The 13,675-nt window shown below is 37.3% G+C and overlaps 1 protein-coding gene across 2 annotated transcripts in view; it reads right to left on the reverse strand.

Annotated features, from left to right (window-relative positions):
* The window catches only part of SHPRH (SNF2 histone linker PHD RING helicase), a gene marked incomplete at its 5' end in the record, with an annotated part of 79,809 nt that overhangs the window by 24,091 nt on the left and 42,043 nt on the right, over positions 1 to 13,675 (reverse strand). For both annotated transcript variants that reach the window (XM_079716875.1, XM_079716876.1), the window contains 4 exons: positions 1,253 to 1,354; positions 2,477 to 2,620; positions 4,630 to 4,855; positions 13,401 to 13,463. In XM_079716875.1, coding sequence (XP_079573001.1) covers positions 1,253 to 1,354; positions 2,477 to 2,620; positions 4,630 to 4,855; positions 13,401 to 13,463 — 535 coding nt within the window. The remainder of the gene's footprint in view (positions 1 to 1,252; positions 1,355 to 2,476; positions 2,621 to 4,629; positions 4,856 to 13,400; positions 13,464 to 13,675) is intronic.

A 13,675-nucleotide genomic window follows, 5' to 3' on the forward strand; every position in this document is an offset into this window, starting at 1 on the left:
TTTTTTGCCAAATGGGTTTTCCTACATAGATTATATCCTTGGAATTTTAATTTAAAAAAAATAATTCAACATATAGAGGATATCAACTTATGTTCCATAACTAAAAGAATCATCAACAATCTCTTAATTTTGACTCTCACATTTAAAGTACAGAAATCTTATATTTTAAAAACTCATGTCCAGAAATATCAAGACCTTTTTTCCGAATGTTATTTTTCCATAGCTAGCATTTTGTGAGATTGACTTAAAGTTCTTCTCTTTTTTTCCCTGCCAAAATAGTAGTCATCGTTATAATAATAGTAATAATATAATAATATTAATAGTGAATACCTAGAAAGTGCTTAATAAACCAGTAAACACTCCAGCACTTACATATATTAATTCATATGATCCTCAAGAGAGCCCTACAAGATAGTGTTACTTTTCTCATTTTACAGATGGGACAAAGAGAAGTAAATAACTTGAATAAAGTCCTATATCAGAAAATAGTGGCATCATGATTCAAATTTGCACTATCTAGGTCCAAAAGTCTACCTTCTTAACTACTATGCTATTTTACCTATAAAGAATGTCCAACTTTTTCATTTTGTCATTGCTGAGATTTAATGATTCACTTAAATGTATTTTGTACTAGTTTTCAGGACCAATTGTAGTACTGCTTTCCTTCATTTGCCCTATCCAAAAATCTACTATTATATGTTGTTCTGATAAGTTACTCTGCCACTCCCATTTATTCTTGCCAGAAAATGGAATTATATTCATCAATGTCTAATACAGTACTTTGCTTACTACTAAGAAAATATGTTGTGAATTACATTAAATAATTCATTACCGTGTCCTCTTATTTAGCAACTTTCCAAACACACTACACAGTTTCAAAAAACAAATTAAAAAAATCTGTGCGTTATTGGATGCATGCGTTTACCTTTGCTGAGTGGTATGTTGTAATACTTTCGCTATTCAAGGCTTGCAACTACAGTCTGTTTACATTGTGCTATACTATATACTGCATACCCTTTACACTATCTGTATAACATTTTCTATAGATATCATCTTCTTTTGTGATCTGTGTAGCTATTGCAGACATAGCTAGTGTTCTGACTCACATAACTAACACAAACAAATAAAAGAATGATTAAAAAAAACACCTATACCATTAATAAGGGGACTAATAGATTAAATGAAAGGAGTCAATAAAGTGGTTTATTGATAATACAGTATGGGAAAAAGTAGCATCTTTTAAAAACAATACCTTCTCCAAGTTAGTTAGGTAAAGAAGCTGCCCAAGTTTTTTCTGAAGCTGTGATGTAGCAACAGCTTTATCATTTAGTAGTTTTATACGATTTTGTTCTACCTAAAAAAGAAACAAAACAACTTCTTTATTCTAAGATGGTTACATTACATTAAACACGCACAATTCTTCTATTTTAATTCTTTCTTAAAAAGTATCCTATTTTATGAAAACATATTTACATGTGAAAACTAAAATTTGCAAAAGGGATACTAGATAATATTAACATATTTCAAAACATATATATATTTTGCTGTATAGAAGACAAAATTCAATGTAGAATTCTTTTAAATAAAAAGCTTCCCTATATACCTGAAGTAGGTTAAAAATCAACCAAAGGCTATTTGTGTATGATTTTTCAGTAATACATTTATGGGATAAAGAAAAATAAAATGGTATGCTACTTTGGCCATCCAAATGAAGTGATTTTAAGAAATCCAGGGAAGAATCTCTCTGCTCCTACTTTCTGTGCCCCCACCCTCAGTAGAATACAGTAACAGAAAAAAAAAAAGAGGAATTTGTTTTCACTTAAAACTTATTGAGAATTCTATTTTAAAAATGAAGTGAAATAGTATATAATGAATATTTCTAAGTTTTTCTAAGTTACAGTCTCCAAGCTTTATAGGAAAAAAAAATTTAAAAGATTAAAGGAATAAAAACAAATTCTAAAGAAAATAATATTTTTAATATGAAGAAAAAAGGTTGGTGGAGTTATTTTTTTAATTCTGAGATACAAAGAGGAATTTAACAGACGATAAGTTGTCAATATCTGTTCATCATTAGCAAAGGAAAACAGTGCAAAATCAGTTCTTGGTTATTCTTACGGGAGATTTTTTTAGTTCTGAAAAAGCTGAAGTAATAGGACATACATCTAAAAACTGACCAAGAATATCTTTAGGTTTTGGCACACAAAAGGTGCTCAAGAATAGATGACTATGCAACGTGGAGAGAAACAAATAAACGTGCAAATGAACCCAAACAGTGAATGCAAAGCATGTATTAGACATGAAATTGCTCATCTCTGGCCTACAAAAACAAACAACTTCATATGGCTCAAACGAAGAGCAGATATGAAACACTTACTTATTGAAGACATCACTGCCCTGACTCTATCCCTTCTATGGAACTTGGATTTTTGTGACATCTATTTGCTGTGTTCTTTTCTGTGATTCATTTGCAAATTACCTCATGTGGTTCAATGATATGAGGAACTGGTGGACTGGGCTTTGGCTCCCTAGGATCACGTACTCTTAGTCGTTCTGTAGCCATTGCAAGTTCATCAACAGCAGAAACACGATTCCTCAGAGCCATCCAATATTCATGAAGCAACTGAAGGAACAGAAAAGACAGACAGTGGTAAAGCACATAATTAAAACTGGTTAAAACCACCAAGATGTCCCTTGGTCAAGAGTCTTCAGTGAGGTCTTAAAACATACACAGTGTTTTCATTACGGGTCTAAGGTACAAGCAATTCTTGGGCCATTTTTAGGATGAGGAAGTGGGACTGAATAATCTCCACAGGACACTATAGTGTATTGCCTCTTCAGAATCTCAGGAACAGCATACCCTGAGATTTCTTGGTAGGACCAAAGATCTTTACAGATCAATACTACACTGGTGGAATCTCTGCTTTATTTTTTAAAGAAATACTTTTTATTATAAAATATTTCACATTCTCAAAATGATATGTATATATGATAATGAGAATATTAAAATATTAGAATATTAAAGTATACAACTGAGTCCACATCATCCGAATTAGGAAAGAGAATAATGCCAGTTCCTTAGGAAGCCTGTGTTCCTTCTCAACTGCATCACTCTCTTGCCTCACACATTCTTCCTTTAACCCCCAACAATGGGGTAACCACTATTCTGAATTGGACTTACTATTCTGTACTTTTTGCTGGAGTTATACTAATCTATACATCCTTAATAATCTGGTTTTATATGTTTCTGAAATTTATAAAAATGCTATCAATCAGTATAAAATGTTTTGATATGCTTTCTTCACTAACTAACATTATGCTTTGAGTTAGATCCTGATTGATGTGTGTAGCAGTAGCTCATTCATTTACACTGTTGTTAAAGGGTTTAGTCTGCAATGTTATGGAGAACAAATGAACAAAGATCTGGGTGAACTGCATGATAAGCACTCCTCTGACACAGACCATGTGGCTAAACTGAGCTCAAAGGAAGAACGTAGGGGCAAATGAACACTGTATATAGTATTGTCTCTTCCATGACTTGCTGTAATTAACTGTGTTAATGTGCTTTTGCTTTTAGAATAGTAATGTGAAAAGAAAAAAATTATTATGAACCAATGATTTGGATGCTATAGAAGTATCATTCTTCAATCTATCAAATGTGTGAATTGATATTACAGACAGCACAGCTTCTCTTTCTTGAGAGAAATTTTTATCCTGCTTTAAAAGGCAAGAACTTTAGATTAAAAAAATAAAAGATATCAAATGGAATATAACATTATAAATAAAAAACCCACTTCTTTTGTTTCCTCACCCATCTCACTTGCAAAGTAGGACAAGGGATTAAAAAATCCACATATAAAGAATAATTCAAAATTAATGAATTCTGGAATCTCAAGCATAGAGCTATGATATGATGAAATTATTAAAGGATAAATATGAAGAGTCCCTTTGTGCATTTTTTTTTTTTTTTTTTGCGGTACGCGGGCTTCTCACTGTTGTGGCCTCTCCCGTTGCGGAGCACAGGCTCCGGACGCGCAGGCTCAGCGGCCATGGCTCATGGGCCCAGCCGCTCCGCGGCATGTGGGATCCTCCCGGACCGGGGCACGAACCCGCGTCCCCTGCATCGGCAGGCGGACTCTCAACCACTGCGCCACCAGGGAAGCCCCCTCTGTGCATTATTAATTGCAATGGTTTCTAGTCTTGTATGTTGAGAAATGTTTATTATGTTCTCCAATCTTTAAGGTTGTTGGTATTTGGTTGTTATTCATAGAGCAAAAGAAAAAAACAAAAAAAGAAAAAAAGCCACACTCTGATTTCAGAGAACAGCAGTGTAAGACCAAGCTAAGACTAGAATAACACACTTTCAAGGAAAAACAAAAGGTTTCATATAAATTTCATTTTAGTAATGATTTTTAGTAATTTAATAAACAGAAACTTCTCATTTGTTCAGTATTATTGTATTTATTACGCATCATTACAATCATTACATTTTAGGGAAAGATAAATTACAACACCTCAACTCTCTAAAGCAGATTTTTAAAAACTGAAGAGAGAAAAAGGAAAATAGCAACTAAAATTAATGTAAAGGAGGAGAATTCTTAATATGGGAAGGAAGTTTTAAATTACTGTTACCTTATATTCTTTCTTCCAAGCTTCAAAGAGATCCATTGAAGTACTCCCCTCATCAATGAATTCAACTTCAAATCGATGTGATTTTGCAAACGATAGCAGAGCTTTCATGGATCGCTCTGTCTCACTTATTGCCCACAGACCCCGATTGGTGGTAGGTATTCGATCATCCACCAGTCCTTCTTCATCTTCTATCATCTCCTCAAATATTGCAGTCTGGCCTTTGACTCTGAAGACATTTGAGAACAAAACCACCACAGTAATTACTGTCAGTGGGTAACAAGTGCTATAAAAATGATATTACCAGAGCTAATAGGAAAGCAAGGTCAAAAACAAAAATTTCATCAATATCTTTCAATGTCATGTCTACAAGATCATGCTTGCAAGTTTTTGGAAAAACCATACCAACTCTGAAAATGCTTGAGGTATCATACATTTGACAAGTGTTTTCTTGAGAGCAACCTGGCCTAATAAAAAATGGCTATAAATTCCAGGCTAAAATCTTGCTCTGAGAATTAAAATAATACAAAACACAAATTACCACCACTATCAACCAAGCAAAAATAAAACAGAAAAACCACAAGATGACCTAAAAGTACACTGCTGATTTTTTTTTTTCTTGAGGCAATCAGACTTACTCTTTTCTCAATTTCCATGTTTGTAAAATAGGAATAATTTTACTAAATGCACTCACTAAGTAGCTTAATCCCTGACACAAGGATGAAGACTTCAAATCTGTGTTGGAGAAAGTGTATTACTAAAAAGAGCTAACATTTTTATAGAACATTTACCACGTATCAAACACTATGCTAGAGAAGAGATCGTCAAGATGGCAGAGAAGACGTGGAGATCACCTTCCTCCCCACAAATACATCAGAAATACACCTACATGTGGAACAACTCCTAAAGAACACCTACTGAATGCTGACAGAAGATCTCAGACTTCCGAAAAGTCAAGAAACTTCCCACGTATCGGGGTAGGGTGAAGGAAAAAAGAAAAAAACAGAGACAAAAGAATAGGGGCAGGACCTGCACCTCTGGGAGGGAGCTGTGAAAGAGGAAAAGTTTCCACACACTAGGAAGCCCCTTCACTGGTGGAGACGGGGTGGGGGCGGGTTAAGCTTCAGAGCCATGGAGGAGAGCCCAGCAACAGGGATGCGGAGGGCAAAGCGGAGAGATTCCTGCACAGAGGATCGGTGCTGAGCAGCACTCACCAGCCGGAGAGGCTTGTCTGCTCACCCACCAGGGCGGGCGGGGGCTGGGAGCTGAGGCTCGGGACTCGGAGTTCAGACCTCAGGGAGAGGACTGGGGTTGGCTGCGTGAACACAGCCAGAAGGGGGCTAGTGCGCCACAGCTAGCTGGGAGGGAGTCCGGGAAAAAGTCAGGACCTGCCTAAGAGGCAAGAGACCATTGTTCCAGGGTGCGTGAGGAGAGGGGATTCAGAGCACCTCCTAAATGAGTTCAAGAGACGGGCGTGAGCCACGGCTATTGGCGCGGACCCCAGAGACGGGCATGAGATGCTAAGGCTGCTGCTGCAGTCACCAAGAAGCCTGTGTGCAAGCACAGGTCACTCTCCACACCTCCCCTCCCGGGAGCCTGTGCAGCCCGCCACTGCCAGGGTCCCGTGATCCAGGGACAACTACCCCAGGAGAACACATAGCACACCTCAGACTGTTGCAACATCACGCTGGCCTCTGCCACCACAGGCTCGCCCTGCATCTGTACCCCTCCCTCCCCCCGGCCTGAGTGAGCGAGAGCCCCCGAATCAGCTGCTCCTTTAACCTCATCCTGTCTGAGGAAAGAACAGACTCCCTCAGGCAACCTGCACGCAGAGGCGGGGCCAAGTCCAGAGCTGAACCCCAGGAGCTGTGTGAACAAAGAAGAGAAAGGGAAATCTCTCCCAGCAGCCTCAGGAGCAGCGGATTAAATCTCCACAATCAACTTGATGTACCCTGCATCTGTGGAATACCTGAATAGACAACGAATCATCCCAAAATCGAGGCAGTGGACTTTGGGAGCAACTGTAGACTTGGAGTTTGCTTTCTGTATCTAATTTGTTTCTGGTTTTATGTTTATCTTAGTTTAGTATTTACGGTTTATTAACATTGGTAGATTTATTTATTGATTTGGTTGCTCTCTTCCTTTTTTTTAATATATATATATATATTTTCCTTTTTCTCTTTTTGTGAGTATGTATGCGTATGCTTCTTTGTGTGATTTTGTCTGTAGGGCTTTGCTTTTATCATTTGTCCTAGGGTTCCGTCTGTCCTTTGTTTTTTTTCTTTTTTTAGTATAGTTTTTAGTGCTTGTTATAATTAGTGGATTTGGTTTTTGGTTTGGTTGCTCTCTTCTTTCTTTCTTTTTCTTTTTTTATGACAAATTTTTTTTTTTTTAATAATTTAAAAATTTTTTATTGTAATAACTTTTAAATTTTATTTTATCTTTTTCTTTCTTTCTTTCTTCCTTCTTCCTTCCTCCCTCCCTTCCTTTCTTTCTTTCTTTCTTTTTTTCTCCCTTTTCTTCTTAGCCGTGTGGCTAACAGGGTCTTCGTGCTCCGGCCGGGTGTCAGGCCTGTGCCTCTGACGTGGGAGAGTCGAATTCAGGACACTGGCCCACCAGAGACTTCACAGCTCCATGTAAGATCAAATGGCAAAAGCACTCCCAGAGATCTCCACCTCAACGCTAAGCCCCAGCTCCACTCAACGACCAGCAAGCTACAGTGCTGGACACCCGAGGCCAAAAAACTAGCAAGACAGGAACACAAACGCACCCATTAGCAGAGAGGCCGCCTAAAATCATAATAAGGTCATAGGCACCCTGAAACACACCACCGGACATGGTCCTGCCCACCAGAAAGACAAGATCCAGCCTCAACCACCAGAACACAGGCACCAGTCCCCTCCACCAGGTAATCTACATAACCCACTGAATCAACCTTAGCCACTGGGGGCAGACACCAAAAACAATGGGAACTACAAACCTGCAGCCTGCAAAAAGGAGACCCCAAACACAGCAATATAAGCAAAATGAGAAGACAGAGAAACACACAGCAGATGTAGGAGCAAGGTAAAATCTCACCAGACCTAACAAATGAAGATGAAATAGGCAGTCTACCTGAAAAAGAATTCAGAGTAATGATAGTAAGGATGATATAAAATCTTGGAAACAGAATGGAGAAAATAAAGAAACATTTAACAAGGACCTAGAAGAACTAAAGAGCAAACAGTGATGAACAACACAATAAATGAAATTAAAAGTTCTCTAGAAGGAATCAATAGCAGAATAATGGAGGCAAAAGAACGGATAAGTGACCTGGAAGATAAAATAGTGGAAATAACTACTGCAGAGCAGAATAAAGGAAAAAGAATGAAAAGAATTGAGGAGAGTCTTAGAGACCTCTGGGACAACGTTAAACAAACCAACATTTGAATTATATGCTTCCCAGAAGAATAAGAGAAAAAGAAAGGGACTGAGAAAATATTTGAAGAGATTATAGATGAAAACGTCCTTAATATGAGAAAGGAAATAATCAAGTCCAGGAAGCATAGAGAGTCCCACACAAGATAAATCCAAGGAGAAACACACCAAGACACATAGTAATCAAACTATCAAAAATTAAAAACAAAAAATATTAAAAGCAATAAGGGAAAAACAACAAATAACATACAAGGGAATCCCCGTAAGGTTAACAGCTGATCTTTCAGCAGAAACTCTGCAAGAGAGAAGGGAGTGGCAGGATGTATTTAAAGTGATGAAAGGAAAAAGCCTACAACCAAGATTACTCTACCCAGAAAGGATCTCATTCAGATTCGACAGAGAAATTAAAACCTTTACAGACAAGCAAAAGCTAAGAGAATTCAGCATCACCAAACTAGTTTTACAAGAAATGCTAAAGAACTTCTCTAGTCAGGAAACACAAGAGAAGGAAAAGACCTACAGTAACAAACCCAAAGCAATTAAGAAAATGATAATAGGAACATACATATCAATAACTACCTTAAATGTAAATGGATTAAATGCTCCAATCAAAAGGCACAGACTGGCTGAATAGATATAAAAACAAGACCTGTATACATGCTGTCTACTAGAGAGCCACTTCAGACCTAGGGACACATACATTCTGAAATTGAGGGGATGGAAAAAGATATTCCATACAATTGGAAATCAAAAGAAAGCTGGAGTAGTATTCTCGTATCAGACAAAATAGACTTTAAAATAAAGACTATTACAAGAGATATAGAAGGATACTACATAATGATCAAGAGGTCAATCCAAGAAGATATAACAATTGTAAATGTTTATGCACCCAACATAGGAGCACCTCAATACATAAGGCAAATGCTAACAGCCATAAAAGGGGAAATCGACAGTAACATATTCATAGTAGAAGACTTTAATACCCCACTTTCACCAATGGACAGATCATCCAAAATCAAAATAAATAAGGAAACACAAACTTTAAATGATGCATTAAACAAGATGGACATAAATGCTATTTACAGGACATTCCATCCAAAAACAACAGAATACACTTTCTTCTCAGGTGCTCATGAAACATTCTCCAGGACAGGTCATATCTTGGGTCACAAATCAAGCCTTGGTAAACTTCAGAAAACTGAAATCGTATCAAGTATCTTTTCCAACCACAACTCTATGAGGCTAGATATCAATTACAAGAAAAAAATCTGTAAAAAATACAAACACATGGAGACTAAACAATACACTACTAAATAACCAAGAAATCACTGAAGAAATCAAAGAGAAAATAAAAAAAATACCTAGAAAGAAATGACAATGAAAACACGATGACGCAAAACCTATGGGATGCAGCAAAAGTAATTCCTAGAGGGAAGCTTAGAGCGATACAATCCTACCTCAAGAAACAAGAAACATCTCAAATAAACAAACTAACCTTACACCTAAAGCAATTAGAGAAAGAACAAGAACACCCCAAAGTTAGTAGAAGGAAAGAAATCATAAAGATCAGATCAGAAATAAATGAAAAAGAAATGAAGGGAACAATAGCAAAGATCAATAAAACAAAAAGCTGGTTCTTTGAGGAGACAAGCAACACTGATAAACTTTTAGCCAGACTCATCAAGAAAAAAAGGGAGAAGACTCAAATCAATAGAATTAGAAATGAAAAAAGGAGAATAACTGGCAATGCAGAAATACAAAGGATCGTGAGAGATTACTACAAGCAACACTATGCCAATAAAATGGACAACCTGGAAGAAATGGACAAATTCTTAGAAAAGCACAACCTTCCGAGACTGAACCAGAAAGAATTAGAAAATATAAACAGACCAATCACAAGCACTGAAATTGAAACTATGATAAAAAATCTTCCAACAAACAAAAGCCCAGGACCACATGGCTTCACAGGCGAATTCTATCAAACATCTAGAGAAGAGCTACCACCTATCCTTCTCAGACTCTTCCAAAATATAGCAGAGGGAGGAACACTCCCCAACTCATTCTACGAGGCCACCATCACCCTGGTACCAAAAACAGACAAAGATGTCACAAGGAAAGAAAACTACAGGCCAATATCACTGATGAACATAGATGCAAAAATCCTCAACCAAATACTAACAAACAGAATCCAATAGAACATTAAAAGGATCATACACCATGATCAAGTGAGGTTTATCCCAGGAATGCAAGGATTCTTCAATATATGCAAATCAATCAACGTGATACACCATATTAACAAACTGAAGAAAAAAAACCATATGATGATCTCAATAGATGCAGAAAAATCTTTTGACAAAATTCAACGACCATTTACGATAAAAACGCTGCAGAAAGTAGGCATAGAGGGAACTTACCTCAACGTAAGAAAGGCCATATATGACAAACCCACAGCCAACATCGTCCTCAATGGTGAAAAACTGAAACCATTTCCACTAAGATCAGGAACAAGACAAGGCTGCCCACTCTCACCACTCTTATTCAACTTAGTTTTGGAAGTTTTAGCCACAGCAATCAGAGAAGAAAAGGAAATAAAAGGAATCCAAATTGGAAAAGAAGAAGTAAAGCTGTCACTGTTTGCAGATGACATGATACTATACATAGAGAATCCTAAAGATGCTACCAGAAAACTACTAGAGCTAATGAATGAATTTGGTAAAGTAGCAGGGTACAAAATTAATGCACAGAAATCTCTGGCATTCCTATACAGTAATGATGAAAAATCTGAAAGAGAAATTAAGGAAACACTCCCATTTACCATTGCAACAAAAAGAATAAAATACCTAGGCATAAACCTACCGAAGGAGACAAAAGACCTGTAGGCAGAAAACTATAAGACACTGATGAAAGAAATTAAAGATGATATAAACAGATAGAGAGATATACCATGTTCTTGGATTAGAAGAATCAACATTGCGAAAATGACCATACTACCCAAAGCAATCTACAGATTCAATGCAATCCCTATCAAACTATCAATGGCATTTTTCTCAGAACTAGAACAAAAAATTTCACAATTCGTATGGAAACACAAAAGACCCCAAATGGCCAAAGCAATCTTGATAAAGAAAAACGGAGCTGGAGGAATCAGGCTCCCTGACTTTAGACTATACTACAAAGCTGCAGTAATCAAGACAGTATGGTACTGGCACAAAACCAGAAATATAGATCAATGGAAAAGGACAGAAAGCCCAGAGATAAACCTATGCACATATGGTTACCTTATTTTTTGATAAAGGAGGCGAGGATATAAAATGGAGAAAAGACAGCCTCTTCAATAAGTGGTGCTGGGAAAACTGGACAGCTACATGTAAAATGAAATTAGAACACTCCCTAACACCATACACAAAAATAAACTCAAAATGGATTAAAGAACTAAATGTAAGGCCAGACACTATAAAACTCTTAGAGGAAAACATAGGTAGAACACTCTGACAGAAATCACAGCAAGATCCTTTTTGACCCACCTCCTAGAGAAGTGGAAACAACAAAAATAAACAAACAGGACCTACTTAAAAAAGCTTTTGCACAGTAAAGGAAACCATAAACAAGACCAAAACACAACCCTCAGAATGGGAGAAAATATTTTCAAATGAAGCAACTGACAAAGGATTAATCTCCAAAATTTACAAGCAGCTCATGCAGCTCAATATGAAAAAACAAACAACCCAAACTAAAAATGGGTAGAAGACCTAAATAGACATTTCTCCAAAGAAGATATACAGATTGCCAAGAAACACATGAAAGGATACTCAACATCACTAATCATTAGAGAAATGCAAATCAAAACTACAATGAGGTATCACCTCATACCAGTCAGCATGGCCATCCTCAAAAAATCTACAAACAATAAATGCTGGAGAGGGTGTGGAGAAAAGGGAACCCTCTTGGTGGGAATGTAAATTGATTCAGCCACTATGGAGAACAGTATGGAGGTTCCTTAAAAAACTAAAAATATAAGTAACATAAGGCCCAGCATTCTCACTACTGGGAAAATACCCTGAGAAAACCATAATTCAAAGAGTCAAGTACCACAATGTTCATTGAAGCTTTATTTAAAAGAGCCAGGACATGGAAGCAACCTAAGTGTCCATCGACAGATGAATGGATAAAGAAGATGTGGCACATGTATACAATGGAATATTACTCAGCCATAAAAAGAAGTGAAATTGAGTTATTTGTAGTGAGGTGGATGGACCTAGAGTCTGTTATACAGAGTGAAGTAGTCAGAAATAGAAAAATAAATACTGTATGCTAACACATATTTATGGAATCTAAAAAAAAAAAAAAGGTTCTGAAGAAGCTAGAGGCAGGACAGGAATAAAGACGCAGATGTAGAGAATGGACTTGAGGACACGGGGAGGGGGAAGGGTAAGCTGGTATGAAGTCAGAGAGAGGCATGGACATACATACACTACCAAATGTAAAATAGATAGCTAGTGGGAAGCAGCCGCATAGCACAGGGAGATCAGCTAGGTGCTTTGTGACCACCTAGAGGGGTGGGATAGGGAGGGTGGGAGGGATACACAAGAGGGAGGAAATATGGGGATATACGTATACATATAGCTGATTCACTTTGTTATATAGCAGAAACTAACACAACATTGTAAAGCAATTATACTCCAATAAAGATGTTAATTAAAAAAACAGGGCTTCCCTGGTGGCGCAGTGGTTGAGAGTCTGCCTGCCGATGCAGGGGATGCGGGTTTGTGCCCCGTTCCGGGAAGATCCCACATGCTGCGGAGCGGCTGGGCCCGTGAGCCATGGCTGCTGAGCCTGCGCATCCGGAGCCTGTGCTCCGCAATGGGAGAGGCCACAACAGTGAGAGGCCCACGTACCATAAAAAAAAAAACCCAAAAAACAACCCCCCCCCCGAAAAACCACACTATGCTAAGTAATTATATGCCTTTTCTTACTTAATATATATAAAAAAAACTCAGTGAGGTGTTATTATCTTCATTTCACAAATGCGGATCCTGAGGCTTAGAGAAGTAATCTGTGCATAGTCATGAGCAGGGATTTGAGGTCATTATCTGTTGGACTGCACAGTCTGTGTACTCCCATAAACTGTCCCTCAAGCACATGTTACTTCACGACAGGAGCATTTGGGGGTAAACGTCAGCACAGGTGAAAATGAGCATGTTAAATGGGCAAATGCTGAAGTTTAGTAAACTGACTGGATAAGAGAAAAAAATATAAGAAATGTTATTGTGAGGAAAATGTAGTTGTATAAATTAAAATACCAAGTCTTGTAAAATGTTTCATTTTCCTGATGGGAAATAATCAATCAGAGAACTTACGTGTGAGAAAATAACTTCGATTCATACTCTGTGAACAATTCATCAGCCTTACAAAAGACACAGCTGGAAAAGAAGAAATTATCAGAGAAATATTCACAAACATAACCGCAATCAGGTGATTTCTAGAAAAGGCTTAGTATTTTATACTTCACATTTTCTTTACAACAAATATGCCATTTTAGAAAAAAAAATACGTGGTCCTCAGGTATGTGGTCCTAGAGAGGTTTCTTTTAAAGTTAGATTAATAATACATCTCTACTTTTGTCTGAATTCAA

The sequence above is a fragment of the Hyperoodon ampullatus genome (genome assembly GCF_949752795.1).
Source record: "Hyperoodon ampullatus genome assembly, chromosome: 12".
Classification (NCBI taxonomy): Eukaryota; Metazoa; Chordata; class Mammalia; order Artiodactyla; family Ziphiidae; genus Hyperoodon; species Hyperoodon ampullatus.